The following is a 24,876-nucleotide window of genomic DNA, read 5'->3' as shown; positions in this document are numbered from 1 at the left end:
GCTGTGTATTAGCCAAGTGTGATGGGGAAGCTGAACTTAGGAATCTGAGTTCAGTTTGCTAGCAAAAAAGTAGGAAGTAGCAACGTGTTGCAGTGTACACTATGTGGTTAATGTTACCAAAGATGTCGAGTGAGCAAATGACAGTGGGGGAGGGAGGCGTCAAGACCCCTACCTGTCAGATTGTCATACATATTTATCAGAGAGCCACTGGGGAGATCACAGAATCGTAACCAATCTATCTGGCAGTGACCTGATCACCAAGGCTCAAAGGCTGATATAGAACCTTCTCACGCCTTGAAGGAGGTTACCTGAGGCTTCCGCTTTGTAAGAGGAATTACATTGGCAGAAGTGGATGGCAGGGCTGTGGCAATAGAGGACATCATGACTAGGCAGACTGGAGCCTTTTTTACTCCCTTGTTAATTCTCTCTGCTTCGCACTAAGAGACTATTTTCTCTCCCTCATCTCTCTTTCCCTTTATAAAAATGTGTGTTTATTTCCAATTATGTTACACGTACAAGTTACTGGAGCTATGAGATGCTTGAACCTGAACTGAGGAAAAGGGGAGGAAAAAAGACACATCTCCAAATGAGTTTCATTTATATAATGAAAATAAATTTTTACACAATCAACAGAAACACACCAAGTTTTTTTTTGAGAAAAATATTTTTAAATAAATTTTTGTCTTTTTTTTTTTTACATTCTGATATACATATGTAACAAGGTTTATGACACTGTAACCAGAATCAAATCAAAAAAAACGTTACACAAAGGAAAAAGGTGGGAAAGAAAGTAATTGGTTTTGTTGAATTCCTTTCTAGCTCCAAGCTGGCAACTTTGCACTATTTGTCTATCATTCAGCTGCCAGCTCTAACTCACTTGCACACTCAAAACACCATATTATTGCACAAGAAGCCAGTGAAGGCATATGGTATAATGGTCAGTTCCTTGCTATTTCAAAATATCTCTTAAACCCAGAGAGGGGGAAAAAAGTAATCCAGAGTACGAAACACACAAAATCAACAGTATCCTTTGTCTCTTTAAAGAATGGGAAGGGTTCTTAGACCACTTAAGCTGCCCTGATCTTCTCTTTGCACCAGTGAGCACAGCAGGGCTTGGTTTGGTTGGGTTTTTTGTTTTCGTAAGGACAGCCCAGGCAGATCCTAGGTCTTCATGATTCAATGTCTTTTCTACGTACTTTGGGTTCTTTTTAATTGGTTTAAAGTGTAGTATCTTCGGTCTATGAACCTGCACAGACTAGTTAATCGTAAACTCTACAAATAGCTTAAAAGGAAAAGGGGAAGAAACAAAGTTTGTTATATTTTTATTGTTGACTTAAAAAAATTACGTCTTTAGCCTCCCTGCTTTGTCAGTTGGCGGGAAGTAAATCTCAACGGCATCAAAAGTTAAATTCTTCTCACACTTGTTAAAAATAAAAAGTTTTAAACAAGTTTGTTTCCATTCACAAACTTTACCCCATCTAAAAAAAAAAAAAAGAAAGAAAAAAAGAAAAGAAAGAATCCATCCTCCTTCCTCTTCGTCTCCTAATGGAGAACAGTCATCATTTCCAGCCAGACTATTGTCACACAACCGTCTCCACACCCATCAGCTTTGGTGTAAGGATTCGTGGTGTCACACCATTGTTTAGGTCTTCCTCAAACTCCAGCAACTGCCCCATGAAGTTAAGGTTTGGGGAAATAATTGGTCGTTTGCCTTTGACAAATTTATAAGCATCAGTCATGGTCATCCGCGTGTGCTTCATCAGGTAAGCGATGACGATGGTGGCAGAGCGGGACACCCCAGCCTGGCAGTGGATGAGCAGCCCCTTCCCACACTGGTGAGCTTCCTCTGGAACAAGGGAGAAAGGCAAGAGGTGCAGGGAAGGAGAAAGAGAGATGGAGGGAGAGAGGTTAACGTTTATCTAGACTTGACAATGCCATATTCTGTAGAGAGAGAAGACATTAAAATGGCTTTGAAACTAAGTATAGTTTACTAGTTAATCGTGTATGTTTATGTCACAACCTCCAGAACTGGCTAAAAGCAATATTAGTGTGAATAAGAAGCTACATTTCTACGTTTAAAGAGGAGACTAGGTAAAGGAGTCATTCACAATAATAGTTGACTTCACAGGTGACGGTGGCCAACTGAGGATGGAGCCACAACACAATTAGCCTAAATGTTAAACAAGCTACTGGTTAAGTAGACCTCTCTGATTCAGGATGTTAATTTCCATCGCCATGTTGTGTCACTTGTCAAAACTAGTGTTATTAACAGTGTCTCTCCCACCTGTGATAGAGAAAAAGCATTCCTTTTTTTTATACTATAGAACTGCTGTGTGCAGAAACTGGTACTAAATGGATAAGAGTTTCAGTCTTAGGAAACTCTGAAGGGGGTTAAAGGAACAAAACTCAACTAGAAAGTTACTACGTTCAGCTTCTCACTAGCAAACCCTATTGTTGCAAAGTTAAAGACTTGCAGTTCTCAGGCATAGGGTGTCACCTACATGTGAACTGTCCAACCCCCTCTGCATCTACACATGCCTTTCCAACATGGCAATGATGCAGAAGATGAAGGAATTAACAGCAATGGCTCAGAATGCAGAGCAATTGAAAAAGGCAATACTTTAAAGGTTTTCAGGTATATTAAAAGCCCAGGAGAATAGCTCTCGGGCACTGCCTGAATGGATTCTTAATGACACTTCTAAACTAAAAGGCATCCCAAAGAAAGCATCCCTGGAAAATATACCAGTTAGATGAAGGGTAGGAAAGGAGAGCGTAAGGAGAGTCCCATTCTAACAAAAACTACTTCTATTGGCTACCCACTAGTAGATTAAGAAAAGAAACATTGTGCAAATTTTCATCTTAAAAACCCAGCAATTTAGCTTGCTTCTTATAGATAACAGTATTTTAGGAAAGTATCTTCTGTTTTCAATGTCTTCTCTTCAGCACACACTATTTAAGGACCTCCACCCCAAGACGGGGAAGCATGGGGTCAAGAAGATGAACCACAAAGGGCTAAGTCTGACCATGGTTCCACCTTGTGGTGGACCTTGTGTGAATCATGTAACTCCCCAGAGCCTCAATCCTCCTATCTGAATAATGGGAATAACTGTAACTAACCAGGCTCAGGAGATATGGGAATAATATCACCCGACGCAGGAATAACTAAACTGGCATAGTTAAACCCTAAACCTAGACTCTGCTTAGTTTATATTAGACTCTCTGTGAATGCTATTATGTTTCTAAAACCAGCTGTGTTTTCCTTAAAGCTAGACTATCAGATTTCAGTTTATCCAATGATATATAACAGTGAGAATAAAATATTGTGCCTGTGCAGGGTGTGATGCGGAATTGTTTTCAAGGTTAAATGCTACTTATTACTCGTTTTGTTTTCTTTCTAAAACACCAGGTGAGCCTGAATAATCTATAAGGAATGTGGGTGCTTTGACTAAAAAAATCCTCTTAGAACCTAAGCATATCTTATGCTACCCATTAAATGGAAAACAATTTCTTAACTTCCCCCAACTGGAATTAACTCAGATAAAATTGCACTCATAACATCATATATCAACCAGGAAGTTCCTCATCTACTTGGTGACAAACTTTCTTCCTTGGGACTCAAGGTTTGATTCACATATCACTGATAAAAAATCTAAGGTATCTTTGCCTCCACAAGCATTGCCCATTGAGAACCAATAGAGCCTTGTAAACACTGCCCCAGTGTGTTCCCAAAGGGCTCCTGGCCTCGCAGTCAAGAGCATTAGGCTCTGGTCCCTTTAGTGACCACTCAGAATTTCCTTCCAGACTGAACATTCTATGGTCCTGCAATAAATAAAGGCACGATTAGCAAGGAAATGCCTGGGCTAAGTGACCAGAGCTGCCAGTTCTAGAGCAAATCCACCCACCCTAATGGTTGTTAAATCCAAGGGGTTTTTTTTGTTTGTTTTTTGTTTTTCTTTTTTTTCTGACAAAGGAGCACTGAACATGAGTGCATTCTTCCTGGGACAGAGGCCAGTAACAATCTGCTACAATATTTAGGAAAAGTACCGGGTTACCCTTTTGTGGTAAGAAAGATTGGAATCGCTTGAAAAAAAAAAAAAAAAAATTGTTGAGTACCTGCTGGGTGCCAGGTATTCCCCAAGTGATAATTTGAGCCTTGCAATAGTTTGAGGCTTAGAAGCAGCAAAAGTTAAAGTTTAGGATTAGGGTTAGGCTGGCCGTTACTTCCTTCTAGAGATTAACGCCTGCTGTTGCTAGAATTTTCTCTCCTTGGGAACTACATGGGCTATACAATTTGATCTTTCCTACTTCAATGAGTCTGGGGTAAACTAAGGGAATCTAGTACCATCTCATGAGCACTCAACTTCAAGGCTTTTTGCTACCCAATGTTTAAAAACGGAGACAAAGCAAACAGAAGGGAAAAACTACTCCCCCCCCCCCTCACGCTCTCTCTCCTCTGTGCTGAGTAATGTGTAAAGATGTTCACTACAGCATTATGTTTCTGAAAAAGATCCTTCAGAAACAATCCTTCAGCAAACACTACCTTTGCTTCAAGCAGTGGCAAATTAATTTAACTCAAGGTAAGGGAGATATGGGTGAGTTTGGAGTGGTGTCATATTAACAATACAGCTGGCCCCGGGTACCCGCAGGGGATTAGTTCCTGGATAAAATGCACAGATGTTCAAGTCCCTTATATAAAATGGCGTAGGACAGTCAGCCCTCCGTACCCGCGAGTTCGATCCGCGGTTGGTTGAATCCGCAGATGTGGAACCCGCGGATACGGAGGGCCGGCTGTATTTTACTCCCTGCAAAGCGCCTAGGGACGCCAGTAGACTACATACATACCCACGGTGCCTGCTCTGGCCGCCAATTTCTTACTATCTACCAGTTCTTTTGAGACGGTGTTATAGAACATCTCAGTGCTAACCCCTGCCACTTTTTCATTGAGAACTTGAGGGATGTGGAGGTCTAGTTGAACGGATCCCAACCCAGTTGAATTACCGTTCTTTTATAACCATGGTTCCAATACACTTGATGGGTTATGACTTAGGAGAATACTTTGGCTGCACCGGGTGGCAGAGGCCGAAACCACCACGGTGGAGCTTTTTTGCCACACAGGCGTAAATCTTGGACTTGATATCAAAGCCCGAGCCAGAGAGGAAAGGGAGGCGGAAGATGAGACTTCCCCGTAGGAGATAGTTACCAATGAACTCAAAAGCCTCTTCAAAGTACTGCCTCAGGTTCTGCTTGTTGCTGTCGGTCGCCGGCAGCCGCTTGTAGCTGAACAGGCCTTTCTCGTAGTGGTAGAGCGGCAGGTGGGTGGTGACGTTGATGACGTAGCCGATGTTCAGCCGCTGCATCGTATCCAGGTCCTGAGCGTCCTGCTCGTTGCCGAGGAACAGGAAGGGCAAGATGGGCGTCAGCTCTGCATTCTCGATGTCGGGGGTGCTGGGGGTGGACTGAGGTAGCATGCTCGAGGCCGCAGACGCGCCGCCCCCCACTTCCCGGCACTCTTGGAGCTGGAGGGAGTTGTCACAGAGGTTTTCATGGTTCTGCTTAAAACTGCTAAGTCCACCTGGAACAAAAACACAGAAAGCGAGAATGACTGCCCCTAGAACTTCAGAGCTGGCGGAAGATACCACTTTCCCCTTAGGAATGAGTGTGTTTCGTTGCTTATCACATTTTTTAAGATAAAATCAAAATACAAATGAAAGTCCATTTGGAGACGGAGGACACACTTTGGAGGATATCACTGCATGCAGTACTTTGGAAATGTGCTTTTTATACAAACTGGGGCATGTTCCCCTGGAAAGCGTTCCACGAAGCATCAGGCAATTTCATTAGGAGCAAATTTGTTCTGCCCCCAAAGAGCCATACGCTCAGTGGCCTATATAGAACCTTGCACTTGGGGAGCCCAGGAAGGCACAGATGACTTCCTTGGGTGTAGAATTTTTGCCTGTACCTGGGCAGTGTAGGTGTGTGTCTTGCACTCTTTGTAAGCTCACCTTACCCAGAAGGCCAAGTTTGCTCCCAATACAGCAGAGCGGTTACAAGCAGGGACACTGGAAGAACCGGGTTATCTTGGCTATAATCCCAGTTCCACCACTTGCTGCATCTGTGACCTGGATAAATTAATTTCTCTCTCTGGGCCTCAATTTCCCCGTCTGTAAAATGAGGGTAATGGCATATACCTCTTAGTGTGATTGGGAGTCTGGAATGAATGGATACATATATAAAGTATGCAAACCTCCCCCTCATCAAATGCAGTGTCACTTATGAGAACTGTATCTTAAGGAAATCATCGGACCAAAGATAGCCAGCAAGCTGCATAAAGATGTTCGCTAGAGCAGTTTTCTAGAAAGGTCAAAAACATTTTTTTAAAAGGGAAAAGTTGACATGTGCACCCAACGGACTATTATGTAGCCATTAAAAGTTGTGAAAGGAATATGAAAAGTGTTTCTGTTTAATATTAAATGAAAAAAGCCAGTTTAAAAACATTCACCTTGGGCTTCCCTGGTGGTGCAGTGGTTGAGAATCTGCCTGCCAATGCAGGGGACACGGGTTCGAGCCCTGGTCTGGGAAGATCCCACATGCCGCGGAGCAACTAGGCCCGTGAGCCACAACTACTGAGCCTGCGCGTCTGGAGCCTGTGCTCCTCAACAAGAGAGGCCGCGACAGTGAGAGGCCCGCGCACCGCGATGAAGAGTGGCCCCCACTCGCCGCAACTAGAGAAAGCCCACGCACAGAAGCGAAGACCCAACACAGCCAAAAATAGATAAATAAATAAAAAGTGTAAAAACATTCACTTTACATGTGATCAAAAGTTGAAAAACCATGCAAAAAAGAACACTTAAGTCAGGAAATTTATAGATCATAGTTTATTGTTTAAACTTTTCCTTGAATATTTGTCAGATACGTTTGTGGATAAGCCCAAAGGATTATCACAGAGGTCAAATTCTACAATATACATGTAAGGGCTATGAAATCAGAGTTGACATTATTAACTACCAAATGAGCTCTAATTCTTACCAACTAGATACACTCTGGCCTTCCCTTTGAACAGAGGGGGAAGTTGGAGATCTCCTAGAAGCTGAAAGCCACCAGAAGCCAACATTTACCCACCGCACCCTCCCCAAGATAGATGCCTTACTTCCGTCTTGATAGTTTCAAGAGATAAGGGAGGAAACATAACAGGTGAACAGGATATGGTTGTGTTGAAATAAATACAGGAAGTCTATCTGTCTACCAGTTTCTGAACCTATGTCCTTCTCCGTTTCAACTTTCATCTTTGGCAACCACAGCAGGAAGCTCCAGGCTGTAACCCACACCAAGTCTCAGGGCTGTTCACAGCCAATGCACACTAGTCGTATAAACTGGGGAAGTCATATTTTCATTAGGATCCGTCATGACTCAAAGATCATTCGAAGGGGGTAATATCATGACCACCTGTGAGTATCAAAACCTATCTTCGCTTTTGGAAAAGAAAAACAACAGCTATAAATTCATTTTAATTGATTTCTAGAATTAACGTCTGCCCTTACATCTTATTATTCTGCTATGAAACAATGATTAAAATAAAAAGTTTGTCTGGACTCAAAGAGATCATTTTTCAAGTAGATAGAAGAAATGGAAACCACCAGAAAAAACTTCATTAGTGAATGAATACCTAAACAAAAATTTGAAATCGCCCGCTGTCACCATCACAAGCACCACGAAAGAGACTAAAGAGTTATTTTAAAATCTGCTCAGCTTTGGCTCCATAAAGTCCAAGTAAACAGTTCCACACTGGTTCTGTAATGGGAACCTAATTCACTTTTTGTTTTTTAAAGAAAAAGACAGTTGTTACACTTTTCCGTATAAGATGAGAGGACAGAACAACAAAACAGACTCAAAAGAAGTCTTTAACAGGGTGGATTGGAGGGGGGGGGGGGGAACTTCTCTCTGTTCTTATTTAGTGTACTCAAGCTGTAATTTGTCTTAAAAGCAGCTAGTCTAAAAAAAAAAATGCATGCCAGAAAACCACACACACAGAAAAAAGCAGCATACAGCTTTTTAAAATTCTGTCTCTACACCTCCTTTCCCAATGACATCAGCTGGAGGCTCCCCACCTGCCCAGTTGCCATAGCAGTTACACAAAGACATACAATGACATCAGTTGGCATGATATCAGCTCTTTGAGTGCAAACAATGCAAGAAGAACTACTTTGTTTAAGGCCTTTGGTGCAACTGTGTTCTGGGGAGCCAATGATGTAATGCTAACAGGTGGCATGGGCCTTCCATTTGCCTAATGGGGGGAAAAAACCCATGGGGGAGGGGAGGGGAGGGGAAGGAATTGGAGACAGACAGACACAAAATACTCCGAGAATCCCAGGGGGTGCCCACGTGCAAAATTGTGTGTCTATTGTATGTTTAAGCCATGTGGGAACTCTGTTCATCGAATCTTTGGAGGCGGAGTGGATAGAAAAGGAAATATTCTAATTCACACGTATTAACTAGACGAGGAAACCCTCATTGAGGGATATGAACAAACAGTCTGTTCAGTTGCCAGTCTGCTGACCAGTGTCGGCATCAGTTCTCATTAAGGGTTGTGCACAGCTAGATACTGCAGTTAAAGAACTCTCTCTGGGGATGGCGCTGTTCTCATTAAGGGTTGGGCACAGCTAGATACTGCAGTTAAAGAACTCTCTCTGGGGATGGCGCTTACAGCAAAATGAACCGGTAGACTCTCACAGTGGTGGTTTTGAGAGAAATGTCTGTAGGGAGGATTGTTTTCTTCCCTTAGAGGCTTGGAATTGGAAGCCAGGGAGGGGTGAAGGGAAGATGAGGGCTAATATGGTTCTCCCTTCCAACTACTTTCCCTCCACCCTACCCCATCACGTATCATAGAAGCCAAACGGACTGATCACTTAATGAGGAGTTTTGATTATTTCATATTTGTTATTACTACGTAGGAACATTGCAAGCTGATAACTAACAATTGAAGCGGAAGCAGTGTAGCATGGTGGTTAAGAGAGGGGTTAGAGGCAGGCAGACCCAGGTTGCAACTGTGATTCTGTCTCATGAGAGTTTGTAAGACCTGGTATAAATCCCTTTTCCTCATTAAGCCTCAGTTTACTGATCTGTAAAGTGGACTTACTATCACCTACCCATAGAGTTGTGGTACAGGAAGCCTATGTAAACATATAATCAGGCGTTTGATAAATAACATCTTATTACCCCAATGTCATCACTGTTATTGCTCTCACCTCCAGCTGATCTGCTGACTCTGAAGTTCGTGAGAACCCTGAATGCAGTACAAGTGATTCTGAGGCCAGGCTGCTCAGGCCTGAATCCCAACACTGCCAAATACTGGCTCTGAGACCCTGCACAAGGTCCTTACCTCTTGGCTTCTCCGTTTCCCCACATATACAACAGGAACACCTACCTCACACTACAGTCTTGAGGATTAAACTGATTTATAAAAATAAAGTACTTTGAAATGATATCTAGCACATATTAAGCACTTTTTTTCATTACTGTGGAAAACTACCATTTTAAAGATCTAAAAAGAATTCTAAGACAAATACCATATGATATCACCTATATGTGGAATCTAAACTATGACACAAATGAACCTATCTAGAAAACAGAAACGGACATAGAGAACAGACTTGTGGTTGCCAAGGGGAAGGGGGTTGGGGGAGGGATGGAGTGGGAGGTTGGCATTAGCAGATGTAAGCGATTATATACAGAATGGATAAACAACAAGGTCCTACTGTATCACACTGGGAACTATATTCAGTATCCTGTGATAAACCATAATGGAAAAGAATATAAAAAAGAATGTACGTATATATATGTATAACTGAATCACTTTGCTGTACATCAGTAATTAACACAACATATCTCAAAAAAAAAAAAAAAACAATTCAAAAGAAGGCAGAAAAGGAGGGAAAAATAAGGTACAAATTGAAGGAATAAAAGAGCTTCGAGATATGAGGTTATCATCCAGAAAAAATAAATTCTGCTTAATAATGTAAAGACTCTCAATGATAATAGGCTAACGTTTCCAGAGTTTTTATTTGTAAAAGGTTATTGAAAAAGAACTAGGAACCAAGGTATCTGAAGCAGTTTTAAAGTTTAAATAATACACTTTTATCATAAAGAAAGCAACAGCTCCCTATCCTTCTTAAACAAATACATCTGATTTCAGTTTTTCTTTCTCCTAGCTTTCCCAATAAAGCCTGTATGTCTTTGGATTCCTGGGTTTGCCAGAGGAGAATTGAGTGTTTTCAATAAAATCACTCTTCTCTCCTCCCTCCCCTCCTCTCCCCCATGTCCCCAAGTCCCCACCAGGCTGAGTGATCTCTGTAGACACACAACTGCCCCAGTTATCAGTGCAAATATTTCCCAGGCATGAGCAACAGGGCTGGGGGCAAATATTTCAGACCTGATCTCAAAACCAGGTTCTCTGCCAAAATGAGTATCATCAGCATGTGGATGCTGAATGGCAACAACAAAGAACACCCAGCACCCCTACAAAATATGTAGAAATGCATCTGGTGAGTCTCCTCCAACGGGAGGTCAGGGAGGTGACAGTCCCACTGGAGCAACGGATTCTAGCTGTAGTGGGAAACCTCTCTTTGTAGATGTATTTCACCTCCTGTAGCTGTGTTGGCTATTGCAGCCCTAGAAGCACAAGAGCCCTCTGTAATGTGATTCAGAAGCAGTGCTCTGGGTGGCAAATGAAAGAAACCCCATCCAAACGCAGAATCTATAAGCAAGAGATTTTCATCATCCAAAGGTGGCCAGCACTTTGGCACACCAGCTTTTTGGCTTCATGCTAAGTTGAAAAGTGAGCATTTTTTCAGAAATCTAGGGAAAACTCTCACTGAAGGTCAGCAAATGACATTAACACCCAAAGAAAAGTGGAAGGGAACTCAAGTTGGACTTTTCTAGAAGCTTGCTGCGAGCATATTCATTGCCCCTTTTTGTTGTTTAGAGTTTCTTATTGGGTGATTAGTTTTTTAAAGTAAAATGGTACTTGATGATAGTGGTTAAGAATGTAGACTCTGGAGACAGACTGCTTGAGTTGAGAATCTTGGCTTCCATCACTAACTAGCTGTGTTACCTTGGTAAGTTAGTTAACATCTCTGCACCTCAATCTCCACACCTATAACGTGGAGTTAACAGTAGTATTAATCTCACAGGGCCCTTAATATGGATAAAATGCTGCATGAGTTAGATATTATCACTATAAATGGGAAAGATATTGGTATAAAAGGGGTCCTGATGGATACTATTTCGTGGGCCCTCCATGGAAACTGGAGCCCATCTAAGCAGACTCCCAAGATTCTATTCTCACAAGGATCCTTGTGGAAGAAACAAAGCCTGAATAAATTGGAGCTGACGTCAGGCTTCCAGAGTCCCAAAGATGGGGGCGGTCAGAGTTGTTTCATACTTTTCAGGGAAGAAAATCATCCATCTTAACAGGAGAAATATTAGAGATACAAACTAGAACCACGAAGATTACTTCTAACTCTTGTTTTCTATGAAATTGTCTTCATAGGTCACTGACACGACTAGGGATTTTAAAGTAGGAAGGATTTCAAGTTTAATACCAGATTGTATCACCTAAACTGTCCTATGATCATGTCCCCAGGGAACATGTATTCTTTCCTAAGGGGAATGAAGGGAGGCTGTATCAAAGAGGGAGAATGAGTCAAAAGTGCTGTGTCACCAGGTGTAAGGTAAGAAAAAAAGGGATAAAGAAACAACTTTGTTACCAGGGGAAGAGAGAGACTTAGGAGGCTGAGTCCAACCTCAGCCTGTGTTGCTGGTGGGGACCGTGGGTCAGAGAGGGGTATCCCTATGATCCCTAAAATCACATCATTTTATTGCTTACATGTGAAAAGTCCAATGTGTGAAAAAACATAGACAAGGAGTTACCATAAAGCTTAAAACTCTTTAAAAAAAAATTAGGATCTTGAATTCCATTGAGCACATTTTGATTATCTGGGCAAATATTGTTAAGTGTTCCAGGAAGATATATCTGCTCATATGTTAGTCCCTTGCCTCATGGATTTTTTTTTTTTACTGTCTGTTCTCTCTTAGGAGATACAAGTTCTCTACAGATACACTTTAAAAGCCAACTACAGAAGGCAGTTTATTATATATAAGGCAGCAGGGAAAGAGTGCAGGAATAACCTTATTTAAATCCCTTTGTACACAGGACTTCGCTATATGCCACAGGAAGATAGGTGATTTGTTGATATGTTTGATACCAATAGCTGTAGGGAAGATATCAATCTCTTGGTCATGGATGGGTGATCAATCTATTTTTGGAAATAATTTATAAAAATTAAAAGATAAGTTAAAGGACCTCTCTGGTGTCTGTTTGACCTAGTGACAAACCATAGGTAGAAATTACTTCAAGAATGCCCCTCCCCAAACTGTCCTTCCAAAATAGACTAAAGATTAGTCCTGTCCTTATACTTAATAGTAATCTAACAAAGTTGTATTTAGTGATGTTTTGAGAGAGAAAAAAGAAAATTCCTAAAAGGTTTATACCAGAATATTCTCAAATTTTGAGTTAATAATACAGAAAAAGAAGTTGAGGAAGGAATGAATTGGGAGTTTGGGATTAGCCTATGCAAACTATTATACAAACAGTAAATAAACAACAAGGTCCTACTGTATAGCACAGGGAACTATATTCAATATCCCGTGATAAACTATAATGGAAAAGAATACGAAAAAGAATGTATATATATGTATAACTGAATCACTTTGCTGTACAGCAGAAATTAACAAAACATTGTAAATCAACTACACTTCAATAAAATCAATTTAAAAAAACAAAGTTGCCTGCGGTACACAGAAGTCCCCTCACTACAGAATTGGTGGAGAAAAGGGCTGGGGATTAAATTTCAGCCTGCTGAAGTAGCTCTCAATTGCACACAAAAAAGGCAGATTCCTGTTACTACCCTTGAAGGGGGGGTGCACTTGTGTCGCCCCCTTCTTAACATTCCTACTTTAAGGCTTTAATGGGTAACCAGTGTTTAGGATACCACCAGTTTAATTTGTGTGTATTTGAATAACACAGGCAGATTGTTTGAGAGGATACTTCGCAAGTATGTAAATACAGCCTGTTTCTTTAAATCTGTTACCTCATTTATTTACATTAGAACAGAAAGCACAGCCAGAAGGAACAGCTGATGACAGTCATGTAATTTTCCACAAAGACAACAATTAAATAGCTTTGTGTTCTTTTAATGAGCAGATGACTTCTCTGAGAGCAGGCTTCAAACTTAAGACTGCAGAGTTCCCACAGCCAGGAAGGAACACCTCAGGTTCGGCAGAAGTCACTGTGACTTTAAGGAAAAGCACCCTCTGGGCCCCTGTCCTCTAGAGCCAGCCGGCCTGTGTTTGCTCCTCTTCCTCCCTCCCTCCCGGCCTCCCCCTCCCTCTCTCAAAAACACTTCGGGAAGAAAACCAGAGGGAGATTCTACCTGGAATATATTTGACTTGATGCTTAAATGTCCAATGAATCCACAGAATATTTTTAAACCTATTTTTAAAGAGTTGATGGTGTGGGTGGGAAAAGTGGTCAAGCCTCACCCCCTGCCCTCCCACACACGCTGTGAGCCCCCCTTGGTGCACAAAACCCCATCTTTACACCCACCCTCCCCATTCTGTCTCTAAAAGGTTTCAGGAGGCACCACCTGGAAAGCAGGGGGTGGGCATAAATGACTTCTCCAAGTCGCTCCCTCAGCCTGAGGGGCTGAAGAAGCCTTTCACACTCCCTTAGGCTGAGGCTGGACTGGTCAGAGTGGACATTTCTGGGGGTCCAGCTGCCCCCTTCCTCCTCCCAGTCTGCCTTGTGGAGCCTCATATTCACGGGGACTTCATCGGCCCCAAGACTGAGCTTCACTCCCACTCACAAAAATGCCACTTAAAGAGAGCAAATTTAATAGTTTTTTCTTTTCAAGACAGGGCTTTGGGATTCAGTCAAGGGAATGGTTTTCCGCTAAGAAGTGTGCCTATCAAATCACTGGCTGGGTATATATGGAGGGAAAAGAGGGGCTGATAGAAAGACGGCCAAGTTCGAGCCTCAGGTTCCTGAAAACCTGCAAGTTCAGATTTCCTTCTGGTCCCTCCACGTCTAACCTTTACCTATGTCAGCCCACGCCAACCAGCTCCCAGGGAGAAAGGCACATCCTAAACACGTAGCTCTGGTCTCTGGGTTTTCTTAACAGACACACCAGTTATAGGAACACAAGCTTCACTTTTAAAATCTCTTTTATCAGAGAGCAAGCCCGCCCAGACATTTTGAGACTCGAGTGACAGGCTGAAGATGTCCCTTCCCTCTCCTCTCTCCCTCTCTCCCCACCAGTCAGGGTCCAATGGGATGAGATGGATGATCAACATACAAACACACAAATAAAAAGGTAATGATTAACGATGATAAGGGCCATGAGGTGCCCTCCAGCTCCTGGGTGCTGTGAGAGGGTAGTGATTAGATCAGGGTTTAGGGCAGGCCTCTCTGGGGATGAGAAGGGATTGACTAGTTTGGAAAAGGGGTGGAGGGGAGGGGGTCCAGGAGAACAGTGGAAGCAGAGAATCACACTAGGGGCAAAGGCAGGACACTCGTGAGGCCTGTGATGACTCAAAGGGACAGAATGCGGTGAAGCAGAATGAGGGGGAGGGAGTGACCAGAGGAGGGCAAAGGAGTCTACAGAGGGCCTCTTAGGGCCATTAAGCAGTTGGGATTTTATTCTAAGTTCAGTGGGAAGCTCCTGAATGTTCAGAAGTCCATAATACATGATCAATATGAGTTTGAAAGGAAAAGAGAAAGTGAGAGCCAGAAAAAAGTTAATCTAGCAGATGGTGCAATTTACCTATATTCCAAAAGCTGGGCAAAATCCATACCCTTTCTTTCTCAGAATACATGTTTTGTACCTGCTATGGATTGAATTGTGTCTCCCCCACCCAAATTCACATGCTGAAGCCCTAACCCCTAACGTGATGGCATTTGGAGATGGGGCCTTTGAGAGATAATTAGGTTTCGATGAGGTCATGAGGGTGGGGTCCTCTTAATGGAGGTTAGTGCCCTTATAAGAAGAGACATCAGAGAGCTTGCTCTCTCTCTCTCTGTCTCTCTCTCTGTGTCCATCGCTCTCTCTCTCTCTGTCTCTCTCTCTGTGTCCATCGCTCTCTCTCTCTCCCATTGAGGACACAGCAAGAAGGTACCCATCTGCAAGCCAGGAAGACCTCACCAGAACCTGACCATCCTAGCATCCTGATCTTGAACTTCCAGCCTCCAGAACTGTGAGAAAATAAATGTCTGTTGTTGAAGCCACCCAGTCTATGGCATTTGGTCATGGCAGCCCAAGCAGACTAACACAGTACTACTTTTAACTCCCAGTATAAATATATTTCTTAAAAAGATAAATTATAATTCTTACTTTTGAAGAACCACACCCAAAGCTGTGGACTGCCTGAGAACCTGGTCCCTGGGAGCCAACCCAAGTGGGTACCATATCTCAAAGTCAAGCCAGAAGTCGTCCAAGGTCAAGATAGGGATGCTGCCTAAGGGACAGCATGCTCATAAGAAGCAAGCCCATGGAATCTTCCAGAACCTTCGTTCCACAAGCCAGCTGCAAGCAGAGGAGCCCACTTCTTCCCAAAGACACATGCCTCCTCATTAGTTATACTCTCCGGGTTGAAAAACAGTTTAGCTGGAGACCTTCTGTGTATTTGGGAGGCTACTCGATACCATGTTAGGGCTTCACCTCCTCTGTTCACTAAATAGCTCAATACTGGTTAATCCATCAAGACGGATTAAGGGAAGGGAAAAAAATCCATGAGATCATACTGGAAGGTTAGAGAGGGAAGAATGTTAACAGGAGGAGAGAGCTATAAAACACAAAGCCATATTTTCCCCAAGAGCTCAAGCAGATAGTCCCCATTATTGTTTAATTCTCTGAAGAGAGGGAAAACATTCTTTGCTTTGCAGTGCCGGAGTTTAAGTAATGAAGCATTGCTAAACAAACAAACAGAAGAAAGCCCAGTAAAGCTATTCATTAAACAAGCCCACTGTACAAAAGGAAAACTGTTGCTTAACAATCCACCTCCCCTGAGGACCAACATTTATCTTAGACCCCAGATTAAACACATTACAACTTCACAGCAAAAGTATGTTTCCCAGTGGGATTTAAGTAGAGTCCAATTAAATAAATCTCTAGAAATATCAAGAACAAGCCTCAAGAGAGAGCATATTTCTACTGTGAAACATTCCCATTGGAAATTACATTCGTAAAAGGTCATCTACAAACGTCTATGACAAGAGGAGGGGAAGCGAGGCAGGAAGCAAGGCAAGGTCACACAAGTGAAGCCCGGGTGGGTTCCATCCCTACAATCGCGTATGGAAGTGCCTAGTCAAAAATGGCGTGTGCATCTCCACTCGCTGTGAATGAAACCCCCATGTCCAAACAAACAGCTTTTATGACCATGTGTTTTCATATGATCTGGAGGTCAAAGGGCTGTGGCGTAGGGAATTCAGGAAGTGGTAGGGGAAAGGATCAAGTGTCAACATCAAACTGTGAGTTGTTTTACTGAACCAGTGTTTTCAGTTCACAAAAGGCATAGCAACAACTTCCTCAAGTCACTGAGCTGAATTCTATATTTGGCAAGAATACTAAGCAAGTCTGAGCATTAAGGATAAACTGCCAGAAAGAGCAGGCGTGAGCTTTCCCAGCTCAGGGATTCACCCAGACAGCTGTGCCCAATGGTCCAACCCCTGCATGAGGGCTGAGCTGGGAAAGGTCAGCCTAAAGCCAGGTGAGGCTTCTGTGTGCTGAGAGATACACCAGTTTGCATCAGGTCAAAAGCTAGCGTGTCCCCATGTAGTGGACCACCTTCTGGGATGAAGGGGAAGATAAAACAACCAGGAGGCCAGTACCTCTCTGAGAAGGTGCGCTGGGATTATATACTGTCAACGTAGACTTAAGGCTAAGTGGAAGGCCAGCCAAGTAATGGTCGGTTCAACCTGGGACATGTGAAACAGAGAGGTGACCTGGTATGCACCCCACATCTGGCACCGTCTGACTTCCCAGCCACATCCCTTGAAGCCATGACTAACATTGCTCAGGGGGACAGAAGTCCTGACAGCAAGGACTTGGAACACAGCCCTTCTTTCCACGCTGAAGTTATACTGGGTGCTAGCGACCCCTCTTGCCACTTCTAGAAAATCAGAGGTTTGGATCGTCTTTAAGTTTCTCCCAGTTCCAACATTCTATAACTTCAGCACGGTGTGGATAAACTGGACATTGATGAACAATGGCAAGAATGAGAGCAGCTATCGTAGGGTATGTGAGGCCTGGATGACCTGCCTCCCACCTCAGGGCCTTTGCACCTGCTGTTCCCTCTTCCTGGAACTCCCTTTTCCTAGGTCCTCAAGTAGGTGATTCAGACCTCAGATCAAACGGGATCGCCTCATAAAGGTCTTCCCTTTATCTACCCTCCCATAGATCTCTATCATTATATCATGAAGTTTTAAAGTTTTGTGGTCTTCACTGATCACTTATCTGAAATCATTTGTTAATTTCTTCGCTTGTTTATTGCTATTATTAAAATGTGGAGCCCAAGAAAGCCGAGCTGTTGTCTGTCTTGGACAAAATACAGCACCACTGCCCTGTGGCTCAGGCGGCCTCCACACTTTTCCAGCAGTATGATCTCAGCAAAGCTCCTTGCCTTCTTGCACCCAAGGTTCCTCATTTGCAAAATACGGCTAATAATAGTACCAACAGGCAACAATAAGAGTCATTGCAAGGATTTAATGAGCTAATACTGGCAGCTATTAATAGAAATTGTAAGGATTCACTACTGTTTAGACCTACAGCTGTACCTGATTTGTATAGTAAGCCTCATTAAATGTTTCTAGATTAAATGAGCTTTGGAACGAGAAGAGAAAGGGCCAGTTCATCGTAAACCATGTATTATGTGTTGCTCAGCAAAATGCCAGGAATTTGGAAGATTAAAAATTTTTTTAAATAATATATAGTTTCTGAAGATAGATCAAATGGGGGAAAGAAGGAGAGATGAAGCAACAATAGAGGAAAGTTAGCAAAAGGCCTGGTAGAAGACACATTTTAGGAATCCCTGAATATCCTGTGATAAACCATAATGGAAAAGAATATGAAAAGGAATATACGTATATGTATAACTGAATCGTTTTCCTGTACAGCAGAAATTAACACATGGTGAATCAACTATATTTGAATAAAATAAATTAAAAAAAAATAGAACACCTGAAATGATGCCATCCCGCTGTGACTTGTGTAGGACAGGTGCAGGGCCAGCCAGGTGAGTTTAGCATGAGGACACAGAAATCCTGTCACTCCCAAGGCTGGGGAGGAGGGCCGGAAAGGCTCATGGAGAAGAGGCAGCCTGCGGGACTGACAAACAGCCATGCCCGAGGATGACTGGGGTGTAAGACAATTCACACCTGGTGGGCTTTTAACCTCTTGTCCCCTCTCCATGTCTCCTCCTTGGACATTCTATATAAGCGATGAATGGATGGAAAGAGCCATGAACAAGAAAAGGAGCCTTAGTAGGGAGAAATCAGTCTGCGAGATGTCAGGGAACAGTGGGAGGGACCCCCAGTCCATTTCCACATGCATTTATTAAGCATTAAATGTGGGCTGGGGTGACAGCACTGAGAGTACACAATGCAAGATCTGGTTGGGCCCCCTCCCAGCTAGCTGGTTGACCCACTGAGACAAGGTGAGCGGTAACAGATAGATGATTCACACAGTGTGAATTCACCACCCCCAGGTCCATTTCTTCTGCCTCCTGTTGAAGGGACACAAGGCCGGTTCTAAAATCAGGAATTCTGGGTTCCTCCTAATCCCTCCCTCTAACCCTGCACCTTCGGGCAGGTTACTTAACTTGAAGTCCATTTTAAAACACAATTGCATCTTAAGAGCTTTTTCTTCAGACGCAGGAGTTTCCCCCTTCTCTAAAAAAGACGGTTACAGCCCTTGCTCTCCCACAGGGGTAACATTATGGGTGTTCTTGAAAGACAGACAAGGGGCATCAGAGCCTCTGGTCCTCCGGAAGGTGAGATGCTCAGAGACACAGCGTGAGAAGAGAATGCCCAGTTTTCTGTTCCTCTTTGGTTGGTTCTGATAAACCCATTCTATCCTTCTTAGAAACTGACACTTACCTCCCACAGGTACTGAGAGTGGCAGTTACCTAAGACGTAACTGAGCCCAACCTTAAAGCCGAACAGTTCTGGAGAGTGAGAAATGGAATATTGCCTGCCATATCAGTAAACAAAGGATGTCACAGTCATCAGTGATTGCAGCCCTCCAACATGAGCCGGTGAGCCCTGAGGGAACTTAGGATGTGAAAACACAGGATCCTGGCCCCAGATAGCTGAGGTGCCTATGAAAGGACTGATTTCAGTGAGCCCAGACTCTTGCACCTTCCCATACATAGAAAGGCGCTAAATTCCTTAACCTGGGATAGCTGGTTTTCCTTAACTTACAATAATCTTTTGACGTTTGGACTACCGGCCCTTTGTTGCAAAACTTCTACATAACCTGGCTCCCCCACCTATGCCCACACACACTTCCTAGGAGCAGTTCTCTCGGGGTTACTTGAGATACTGCCTCCCGGGCTCGAAGTCCTAAAAATTCCCACCGAATAAAACATAACTCTCCACTTTTAGGTTGTCAATAATTTTTTAGTGGAAAAGAGCAAGCCTGGCACGATGGCAGTATGCAAAGTGCCCAGAGCTGGCCCAAGTAGGTAGAAATCAAGTCATCTTGGGCATTTCAAAAGACCTCTTTTCCAACTCTAGAATGCTTTTTGTTTTATCCCTGGTTTTCATTGGTAAAGGAATCTCCCTTTGCAATAACTACACCGCTTAAGTTTGTCTTTTCTTAGAAATGTGCCTTCCCGGGCAGCCCCAAGATGCCCTCGTAGGAGTCCACTTTCTAGGAGCTGGTGACCTAAGAGGGCCTGGCAGGAAAAGAGCCAGGCCGAGCAGGAACGGAAGGGTAATGGCTACTGGACCACAGGGAAGACAGAGTGTCTGTTTTAAGTGGGAAGGAGAAAAACCAAAAAAGAAAAACACATGGGATTATGGTTTAAAAATCCAAACAAAAGCCCCCAAAGGAGAGAAAACAGTTGCTCTGAACAGTGTTTAGCAGATGTAACAGGACATGTACGACAAAAGTGCGATTCTAGACATTGCAAACTACTTAAAAAAACAACCACTCCTTACCCGTATTATCACCCTACAACAGTTTCCTATAAGGAACTTAATCCCAACACCAATATTTAAGAATCTCTGGTATCAAAGCAGTATGTAACATATGTATGTCATCACCTCTCATGTGGTGTCGTCTGGGAGATGAAGAAGCAGAGAGGACCCCAAGAGTTGCAGGCTGGAAGGTTCTGGGCGTGGTGGTGTCAGAGGCTACCCTGTCTCCGGGCTAAGCCTAGTGGGCAAAAGCAGTTGCTGGAAGACTGAGTCACTTTACAAGTCTAGAGCATAACTGGCCATCGTCACGCAGGATGTGGGGTTAGAGAAACAAGCAAGATAAGCTACATACAGTACTTTGCTTTCCCAAACACTGTGCCCCTAAAACAAACCTCTCGATGGAAGGCAGTCTATTCGTGCAAAACTGCAGTGCAACTCTGACCCTAAAAACACAGAGTCAGCACAGACCCCACAAGTTAAGGGCAAGGTCCCCAGCAAGACTGTCCTCACTTCTGACGCCAGCCACAAGTCCAGGGGTTCCCAGGCGACCCGCACTTCTGACCAATTGGCTAAAAATTCTGGGATTCCCACGCCCCCCTCAGGTTGGATAGCTCACTAGAATGACTTGCAGAGCTCTCCTCGCTATTACGGTTTTATTATAAAGGATACAAATCAGGACCAGGCAAATGAAGAGACACACAGAGCAAGATCTGAGAGGGTCCTGAACCAGGAGCTTCTGTGTCCTACGGACTCATCACCCTTTCAGCTCACCGTTGTGTTCATTAATCAGAAAGCTGAACCCAGCCCTAGTGTTAAGTTTTTTGTTTGTTTGTTTTTAATTTATTTTTGGCTGCGTTGGATCTTCGTTGCTGCGCGCGGGTTTTCTCTAGTTGTGGCGAGCGGGGGCTACTCTTCTTTGCGGTGCGCGGGCTTCTCGTTGCAGTGGCTTCTTTTGTTGCGGAGCACGGGCTCTAGGCGCATGGGCTTCAGTAGTTGCGGCACGTGGACTTCAGTAGTTGTGGCTCGTGGCCCAGGCTCAGTAGTTGTGGTGCACAGGCTTAGTTGTTCCGCAGCATGTGGGATCTTCCCGGACCAGGGCTCGAACCCGTGTCCCCTGCATTGGCAGGCAGATTCTTAACCACTGTGCCACTAAGGAAGTCCTGGTGTTGAGTTTTTATTGCAGCTTCATTACGTAGATATGATTGAACCACTGGTCACGTGACTGAACTCAATCTCCAGCTCCCTTTTCTTCCTAGGAGGAGCTCAGACTAATACAAAGCCCCCACCCTCTAATCACATTGTCGGTCTTTCTGATGACCTAACCCTGTTCTAAATCATCCCACAGTAGCATAAGCTCAGGTGTAACTAGAGGTTACCTCCCAGGAACCACCAAGGGCAAAAGCCAGACAAATTCTGCATCACACAACAGTTCTGTCCTGGGGGAGAACATTGGCTCTGCAGTGAGACTGGTCTGAGTTTGACTTTCTGCTGTGTGACTTTGGGAATTTACTTAACCTCTCTGAGCCTCAGTTTCCTCATCTAAAAAGTAGAGATAATAATACTGTTATTAGTATATAGAGATCAGCACCATTCAAGAGAAGTATGATGCCAGTTACGACGTAACAAATCTTTTTCTCATAGCTGCACTTTAAAAAGGAAAAAGAGGGCTTCCCTGGTGGCACAGTGGTTGAGAGTCTGCCTGCCGATGCAGGGGACACGGGTTCGAGCCCTGGTCTGGGAAGATCCCACATGCCGCGGAGCGACTGGGCCCGTGAGCCACAACTACTGAGCCTGCGCGTCTGGAGCCTGTGCTCCGCAACAAGAGAGGCCGCGGTAGTGGGAGGCCCGCACACCGCGATGAGGAGTGGCCCCCGCTCGCCGCAACTAGAGGAAGCCCTCGCATAGAAACGAAGACCCAACACAGCCATAAATAAATAAATAAATAATAAAAAAAAAGAAAAAAAAAGAAAGAAAAAGAAACTGGTAGAATTAACATTAGTTATATATTTTACTTAGCTCAACCTTTCTAGAATAGCATCATTCCAATATGTAATCAATAGTAAAACAATTATCAATGCAATATCTTACGTTCTTTTTTGTACAAAGTCTTTGAAATCCAGTATGTATCTTACACATATAGCACACCTCAGTTTGGACTCGTCTCATCTCAAGCCCCATGTTGACTCACGGCTACTATATTGGGTAGCGGCTGCAGATAGAGGTGACTCCTGTTATCTTCATTAAATGAGTTAATGCTCAGTGCCCATTTTACAAATGTTCCCTATAATGTGTGTGCGAGCACATGCGCACACACGTGTAGAGGCAGTGACCGAGGCCTAAACTCTAAGGTGCTCTAAGCCGTCTGTCAGGCAGCTGCCACAGAATATCAAATAGCCATTCTCTTCTCCGGAAAAGAAACACTTCAACTTGGAGGAGAGAGGCTCTTGGATGAATTATCCACAGTGTGCTCTTTTATTCTCAAACTCCATCTCCCCAATGCACATCTTGATACTGGCAAAATCAAGTAACCATGGACAATAGTTTTCAATGGGAAAAGAAGCCCTGAAAGCAGCCAGCGGGGAGAGTCTCAAGGAACTCTGAATGGCTGGGGAGTGGGGAGGAAGAAGAACTGCAGGGCGGAGCTTTGACTCTTAGCCCCTCTGCTCCCCCTCAGGCCACCTCCCAGCGTCACCGCCCAGACACCAGCAAGTGTACCTGCCCATCACCCAACTCATCACTTCCTGGAAAATGCTCCACATTGTAAATCCAGAAGAACATCATGAGCAGGAGATTGATTTCAAGGTAATTCTTTAGGTAGCTTTGTAGCATCTGATTCTCAGGACCCAAAACATAATCAAAGTGTTTTTTTTCTTTTAAAGATGCAGATATTAATAGGCAAGCTCTGTCTCTTCGAATAGTGGTGCCCCACCTTCAGCTTCTCCCAACCTTTATAACCAAGAGCTGCCCATCACCCTGCCATTCATCTAATTCAGTCAATTCTCAACGGAGCGAGGGTGAAGGTTCCAAGCCACCCTTAAGGTAGGAATGAAGAGATTCACCTAATAAGGGCAGACAAATGCATTTTTACATAATATGCAAGATTAATTATAATAAACTCAACCCAATTCACATACTTCATCAAGAAAGACAAGCTAATTATCTGTCAGAGAATTAGCTCCTATTTAAAGGGCATTTTACCTTAATTTGGCAAAAAGAACTAATGGGAATAGTCTCTCCATCCTGATGTATTCTTTTGACTGCTTAAGCACTCAGAAGACTTCAGCACTGCACTAAAACCCCAGGGTTCAAAAAAAGGGGGGAAAGGGGTAGGGGCACAAACACCTATTAACACCTCACAAAATCTAACTCTCTCTGTTGTTATTCACAAGGATGTCCCTTTCAAAGCATCTTATCAACAGCATCAAACTGGGAGTGGCTCAGATTTATGAAACAAGGAGGTGGCAATGGCCCTGCCAGATCGTTCACTTCCACAATAGCTTCTGGAGGCCCCAATAGTGGAGGCCCCAAACTTCCTCACTCTGCCCACCAATGCAGAAGCCAGAGATTTACAGCACACGCCTCAGGGAATGTGTGTTGCACACACAATCGGAATTTGTGCAAAGATCTGTGATGAAAGATAAAGACTTTCGTACAAACCAATAACTTTAATAGGGAGTTGGAGCTTGTTTTCTGAAGGGAAAAGCAGGAATGAAAAAATGAAGGGGGATTAGGGGGGGTGGAAATAAACCCCAGGTGGCTGGCCCCGAGCTTCCATTCCTCAGAGGAAAAGTAGAGAAGCTCCCAAACAAGGGATTCCCTCCAGAGGTTTCTCTTACAACATCAAAAACTTGGAAACAATCTTAACTTCATGAATAGGCAAACGTGGTAAGCAAAATGTGATACATCCCATAAAATAAGACACGTTATAACATTCAAAGAGAACCTATGATGACTAAACAGGAAGCAAAAGTACTTGCAATATAAAGTGAAAATGAATTTCAGTTTCTGTATGAAAAACTCTGCAAAATATGCACAAATATGGGTAAAGAATGCAGAGAATATGTAAAAGTGAAACTAAGCCAGTCAGGGAGATTAGTATGTCATCTAATTTTTCTTTCTAAAATTTTCTTAATAGTCCAACAATGGGTATATAATTGAGTCTTTGCTAAGACTTAATTTTATAAGATTTCCTTACATAGAAATAGTATTATTTTCCAGTATGGTGTTGATTCAGAAAAAAGTCCTGATGTAGTTATCTATCCACCCCACTAGAAACACCGGGTTTTTCCAAACCTTTAAACAAAAAATAATCTACCAAGCATCAAAGAGTTGTTTCTACTTAACATTGCACCAGTGGCGATATCAATTCATTTGACTGTATTTATTACTCATTTATCCCTTGGAGATAAATATATGGTGATGAATTTTTATGGCAGATATATGACATAATTATGGTACATTTGTAATATATGTTAGCTATTATGTGTCTGGCATTGTATACGAATTATCTAATTTAATCCTCAATCCCATGAGAAAATTGTCATTACCCTCCCTATTTTATGGATAGGAAAACTGAGGCACACCAAACTTATTTCGCTCAACTTCATGCTATTAATAAGTGATGAAGT

General features: G+C 43.2%; 1 protein-coding gene across 1 annotated transcript in view; it reads right to left on the bottom strand.

Moving 5' to 3' along the window:
• Positions 1–647: 647 nt before the first annotated feature.
• Positions 648–24,876, bottom strand: part of DUSP10 (dual specificity phosphatase 10) — a 38,602-nt gene continuing 14,373 nt past the window's right edge. The window contains exons 3-4 of the mRNA XM_059942150.1: positions 5,201–5,572; positions 648–1,846 (exon numbers count right to left, since the gene is read on the bottom strand). Of these exons, the coding sequence (XP_059798133.1) occupies positions 1,581–1,846; positions 5,201–5,572 (638 nt within the window). The 3' untranslated portion in view covers positions 648–1,580. The remainder of the gene's footprint in view (positions 1,847–5,200; positions 5,573–24,876) is intronic.

This window comes from Balaenoptera ricei, chromosome 1 (assembly GCF_028023285.1).
Source record: "Balaenoptera ricei isolate mBalRic1 chromosome 1, mBalRic1.hap2, whole genome shotgun sequence".
Lineage (NCBI taxonomy): Eukaryota > Metazoa > Chordata > Mammalia > Artiodactyla > Balaenopteridae > Balaenoptera > Balaenoptera ricei.
The sequence above is the reverse complement of the archived record's forward strand: the minus strand, read 5'-3'. Positions and strand labels throughout refer to the sequence as shown.